This window comes from Drosophila melanogaster, chromosome 2R, assembly GCF_000001215.4.
Source record: "Drosophila melanogaster chromosome 2R".
Classification (NCBI taxonomy): Eukaryota; Metazoa; Arthropoda; class Insecta; order Diptera; family Drosophilidae; genus Drosophila; species Drosophila melanogaster.
The window spans coordinates 13,351,252-13,357,251 of NT_033778.4; the positions used below are offsets into that span (position 1 = coordinate 13,351,252).

General features: G+C 44.0%; 1 protein-coding gene across 2 annotated transcripts; it reads right to left on the minus strand.

Annotated features, from left to right (window-relative positions):
* Positions 1 to 2,386: 2,386 nt before the first annotated feature.
* Positions 2,387 to 3,248, minus strand: CG17048 (uncharacterized protein). Of its 2 annotated transcripts, none has more exons than NM_001201989.3 (2): positions 2,792 to 3,248; positions 2,387 to 2,641 (listed from the first exon to the last, which is right to left on the minus strand). In NM_001201989.3, exons 1-2 carry the CDS (start codon positions 3,080 to 3,082, stop codon positions 2,558 to 2,560), a joined length of 375 nt encoding a protein of 124 aa, NP_001188918.1. In that variant the 5' UTR covers positions 3,083 to 3,248; the 3' UTR covers positions 2,387 to 2,557. The 2 variants fall into 2 exon arrangements, with proteins under 2 accessions (NP_001188918.1, NP_610866.1); NM_137022.4 differs by having other exon boundaries at positions 2,507 to 2,641.
* Positions 3,249 to 6,000: the final 2,752 nt, after the last annotated feature.

A 6,000-nucleotide genomic window follows, 5' to 3' on the forward strand; every position in this document is an offset into this window, starting at 1 on the left:
TTTCTTATCCAAGGGAGTACGATAAAAAGCCGAGGCAGCCCAGAAGTGCACTCGCCGGCAAAATAAATTGGTAATTGTATGCGGCAAGGCAAACATTTAATGAAACGAAACAGGACATGCAAATGGCAATCCCAGATACCCATTCCATTCCATTCCAACCGCGCCCCTTACTCCGGCGACATAATGAATAGGATTTTGGGTTTCTGCGGCGAGAGAAACAGCCGGGAAAACATCGGGACATGAGCTCCTTTTTGCCGGGCCAACACTGCAATTTGCACCAGAGCCAAAAAGGATATGCAAAGCGATACGATACGATGGTGCACGGAGCCTGCAGCTTGGAGCAGGAGCAGGAGCTGGAGCTGGAGCAGTTGCCTTATGGCAACAGATGTTGCATCTTTGTTGAAAAGCAGCCAATTTGGAGAGCACCGAAGCCGAAGATAGACATGGCAGAGTGACAAAAATTTAATATGAAAACCCGGGCCGGGGAAACAGACTCAGCGCACGAAAAAAACACAAGTGAAAAAGGAAAATACAACGAAAATCGCCGGGCGAGAGCGAAATAAACGGCAAAATAATCGGCGCACAATGCATTGGCAGTGAGCCAGCGGTTGGGCTGGTCGGGGGAAAATGGGCGGAAAAGCGGTTGGAAAAGCCCCCGCTGTCTGTGTTTGCTATCGATGAAATTGTGGTCGCGACACGGACGGGCGATAAAGCCGCTTGCCAGGACGAGCAGCCATGAAATGGGCGTTACAAACGAGGACATGGCAGGACAGGTGGAATTTTGCAGCTGGGACTGTAGGTCACGGCAGGACATGTAAAAATTAATTAAGCCCGCCCACCGTCCACGAAACTAATTGAGAATATAAAGCAAATTGCCCGCCCATTCGGCACGAGTCGAAAAATTCAATTTGGATTGGCTCCGCTGAACCAGTTTCTCGATCCCGGACCCTATCGATTGGCTTTGTCTCCTCAAATGTCCGCACAAAACTTTCAATTACAGCCTAGTGTCAAAGATCAACAAACAAACAGCCGATGAGATGCGATGGCTAAGGGACCGGGGGGGTCCTTTGGTGGAAAACCGATGCCTGGGGCAAACATTTCAATTTGCCTGCCTGCCAGCTGACAAAAGCCAAACAACGCCGTGGAAAAAAGAGGCGAAAAATCGAGTGTGGATTGGCCCACAAATCGGACAAATAGCGGAAAAAATAGTGCCAGCTAAACTGAAGAGCTGCATCAGCCTTTTCATATCCTGTGCGAACGGATGTGACAGTGAGCACCAAATGGCAAATGGCGACTAGAATGGAACTCGATGCCCAAAGCCCGGCCCACCGACTTCGGTGGAGGGGATTAGGCCAGTTTCCAGTTGCATCTCACCCAGCAAGACTATCCATGCCTGGAGCGGAATATTAGTTTACAGCGCTTTATTTAGACATGGCCGAAATTCCGGAGCGTTTTTCACGGCAGCAGCTGCTGGCTGGCAAATCGAAATGGCTAAAAAAACCTTATCGAACGACGCTTGCCATATTTGTTTACCCCTGCATTGTGGCATGTGTGAGCTATTATGGCCAAATGAACAAACTGTGGCCCAAAACATGGCCAAAACCCAAAACAATGAATGCCAAAACCCAGGCGCTTGCTGAATAAATCGCATTTTACCCTAGATTTAAGCTTTCAATTGAATACAATGGAATTTATTTATTGCTGTGGCCGATTAAAAATATAATGTCATTACTTAACTTAAAATAATACAAGGAAATGAAACGCATAAGTAATAAACATATTGTAAAATTATTGCTAGATATTTAAGATTTCTTTAAAGAATTTATAAACTTAAATCTTTGCACAGAAATCTCATTTAAACACTCCAAAGTATCCAATAACATTTGTCACACAAGAATATTTCAACTTAAAATAGTTTCAATTAAATACAAAAACCAAGTGACAAGCTGCAGACCGCAAAGGGTATCAACTGATCCATGTGTTGGCCAATAAACATTTAATATTCACATTTTCCAATATTTACTTGTTGGTCATTTTAAAGTGCAACAATATTTGTATAATATAAACAACTTTTTTGCGAGCTACATTTTGATTTACAGCATCAAAATAAACACAAATAAGGGCCCACAAAATATTGGTATTCGTGGATATCGAGATATATTGGTATATGTATGGCAAAGGGCTGATTCAGCATCGATTTATTTTCCTTTCGGTGCAATATGCATGCGTGGCAGCACTTTTTGTGCAAGCAGCCAAATCAGTTTATTGGCGCATAAAATTGAATTAAAACGTGGCTAAAATGGGGGCATGGCGACCACAGGGCGTATGAGCAATCGTGATACCAGCAACTTGGGCTTCCACCATTCAAGCAGCTTTTCTAAGAAAACGCTTATCTATCTTGTTGGCTAAAAACTCATTAAGGTGGTCAAAGGACAAAGGACGAGCCAGAACAAAGCACATTCCAGTCGCATTTTATGTCTTTTTCGTTTAATTAAAATCCACTGACAAGTTTGCATAGATCTATCTTAATACAAATATACATATTTCGTAAACGAATTCACCAGTAAAGCAACAGCAAATAAAAGGGGCCCAGACTGAGCACCATCAGCGGTACCATCATAATACCAAATAGACGCCAGTTCTGGAGGAGATCAAGGGATTAGGATAGGTACTTTCTTGTCATTGGACACATCTTTTAACGTTTAAGTTTAAGTGTAATGCTTTCACATCCGCCACTACTAATTAGTAGTCACTTGATAGTGCTACGAAAAGTTACCCATGGAGCACTTACATCGTGGAACTGCCTGGACACCTGGCCATCCATGTCCAGGCTGCTCCGACAGATTGGGCAACGCTTGGCCACCCAGTTGCGAGCTTCCCTGTACAGTGCTAAACAGCTTTTGCAGAACGCATGATTGCAGTGCAGCTTCTCTGGATTCTGTATGCGATCCAGGCAAAAGGCACACATATCCGGCTGATCCCCATCCTTAATCGTATCGAACAACGATGGATGATCGCCGTTCTCACTGGAGTAGTCGCTCCGCAGACCAAAGTTCGTCGCATCGAGGCCCTGCTGTACCATTATGCCCGTTCGATTCTCTATGTCTAGTCTTCTAAATGTTATGTCTTTCAATGTATTGTATATGTGGCGATCGTGTAATAGTGTCTTCGTGTCTGGGTATTTTGTTTTCAATTTATTTATGTGATTTCAGTTGGGTGGTTATTTTTGTAGAACTAAAAATTTAGATAACACCCCCATGCCGGAAAAAGGGATTGACAGGTGGGGCAAAGCGGGCGCCGCCACGATTAAACTTTAATTAAAATGAACGACGATAAATCTGACCGGAAAACACCTTAAGCTTCTTCGCCGGCCAATAAAATTTAATTATATCAACGCCGAGCGCCAGGCATCGAATGCAATTAGTAGTCGACTTGTACAACTCAATTAGAAGAGAGTCTGGCCGGGATGGGATGAGATGGCATGGTATGGGCTTGGATTGGATGGCATGGGATGGCATGAGCTGAAGTGGAAGCCATGTGTCGCGTGGCTCGGCTCATCCTTTGGCTGATTTTTACGGAGGACAACGCTTTGCACTTTGGGGCAAACGACCGCAGACGCAGACGACAAAAATCGAACTTTGCAACTACTTGCAAGGAGCGAGGAAGCTAAATGACAAGACGCCGGCGATTACTCCAACAGGGTTTTTAATTAAGCCCGGCACTAAAAGTCACATCAGTCGAGGACAAGAAACCCATCCCTCGCAGGACGAAGGACGTCCCAACAAGCAGCTGACAAATTGAATCACTGGCGTCAGTTGCTCTGCAATTTAACAGTCGGTAACAAGCACATATTATTAACGCCGGCCAATTAGGTGGCCATATAAACCAACTATCCGGCATTTGCATCCTCAACTTGATTAAAAAGTTGCCAGTTCCAGTTGCCAGTCGCCATTGAAGCCAACTTGATTGTTTATTGTTCGGTGGGGAAAAGTTTTGCTCGGCAAATTGTTAAATTCTCAACTCGAATTAATTTGCCAGAGTTTCTTTAATTATGTTTATAGATGCCCGAGCAATTGTTAAGACACATCTACAGACCAGCCCCACCCACTTGCCAACTTTCCCCATTTCCTGATGCTCCACTTCTGCGAGCAGGTACTCAAATCCATACAGTCAGTCGGAAAAGTCAGAAAAGCCGGAAAATGCGGAAAAGTCGGGAAAGACGCCCAAAGACAAACGGCATCAATCTGGAAAACTTAGCAATGAGGCGGGCTCTGAACTTTATCTTTAGATTCGTTTTGTTATTATTTGCCTAAAGAATTAAAAGGAAATCAAGGCAAATGTTGGTGGAAGCAACGTAAGAACTAAGAGAACTTTTAAAATAAATACTACATGAAAAATGTGAAGAAAATTTGTCAATAAGAAATCGGCCATAAAAGATCCAACAGTATTGATAGAATCAAAATTGTGTTCTTTTGAATGAAACTTATATAAATAAGCAAAGCAATTTAAGTTTCTAAAATATTTACAACCCATGAATATTAATGGCAACTACGATTCGAACTGAAACTTAAATGGAAGCAAACCAAAGCCACTTAAACAACAGATCCTAATAGGTCCAAGTTGTAGTAATAAAGTAGAATAACCATAAAACCAAATATACTCAGAGCAATTCTCGCACAGTCATTCCTGAGAACGGCAACTTAATTAGAGCTGTATAGAAATCTGACAAGTCTTCGTTCTGATTTAATACTTGCAAAACTGTTCGCTTTTTTGTTCCTTCTATTTTCGGGTAAATCCTTTGGGCAATAGTACCCCCGAGTTTCCGCTAGATGACGCTGCACTCGTTGCCATTGCTACTCTCGCTAATGAGCTTTGTTACCGGAAACGCGGACCGACAGCGAAACACAGCAGAGCAGAGCTCATTTATGCTAAGCTTTTTGTGCATTTAGACCGCAAAACAAGGACACCGACCGACAAACAACTGTATCTATGGCTTAATGGGTTAACGTGACACCGAATGAATCATGGAGTCGAGCTGGGGCCCAACTGGCATTAGTGGGTTAATGTTTTAGCTGCAGAACGGGAACGGAAACGAAACGGAAGCGGAAACGGATGTTGCCTGTCCAGATTTCCGCCTCGAGGCGATTTCTCTGGCAATATTCTCTAATTTAATGAGAGCCTGCTTATTTTGCAATTAGCCAAAGTTGTGCACCTTGTGCCTTGCCTACGATTGCCTGAAACGAAATGTAGCTGCGACTAATTAGCAGAAATGTCTAGTAAATTGTAGTGAATTATGAAAATTGCATTTGTAGGTGTTGCAAATGAAACGGCGTCTCAGTGCGAAGGATGCGGAGATCTTATGCTGGCATTGAGTGGCCTTATTTTGGCATATAATGACTGTCGAGCAGAAGCTGCAGCAGCAGCAGCGCAGCAATTGGAAAGGCCTCAGACAATGGGCACAAAAGGCCATTTACTCGCTTTTGGGCGTGTACAGAGGCCTTCAGCCACTTCATGTTACCCGGCACCACCATTGCATTGCAGCTCACTTCACCTGGCCACCACCTCCTTCATCACGACCACCACCACCATCATCCTTATGTGCAGGTGAATGCATTGCATGTGCCCAACCACCGCCCACTTGTCTTTTTGTGCGCCCCTCAAGAAAGAGCGGTAATTCAGCTAAAATGCACTCAGGCCGGCTTTGTTAACCCGGCTCACAGTTGCTGTTGTTGCGGCAGCCGGGAAGGTCCTTGCTGCTGCTGTGAAATAATTGGAAAGTAGGTTGCACATTTAGTTGCATTGTCTGTGGCCCTGCCCATACCCATATCCATATCCATATCCATACCATACACACCCGTACCCATACCCCGTGTACCATTTCCAAATTCCCATGCAAGGCGACCCAGTTACCATAAATCAACTGGCCGATGGCGAGCAATTTGTCGGTCGATTTGCAACATTAACAGCCCAGGCCTTCTCATAAATTAAGTTAATATTTTT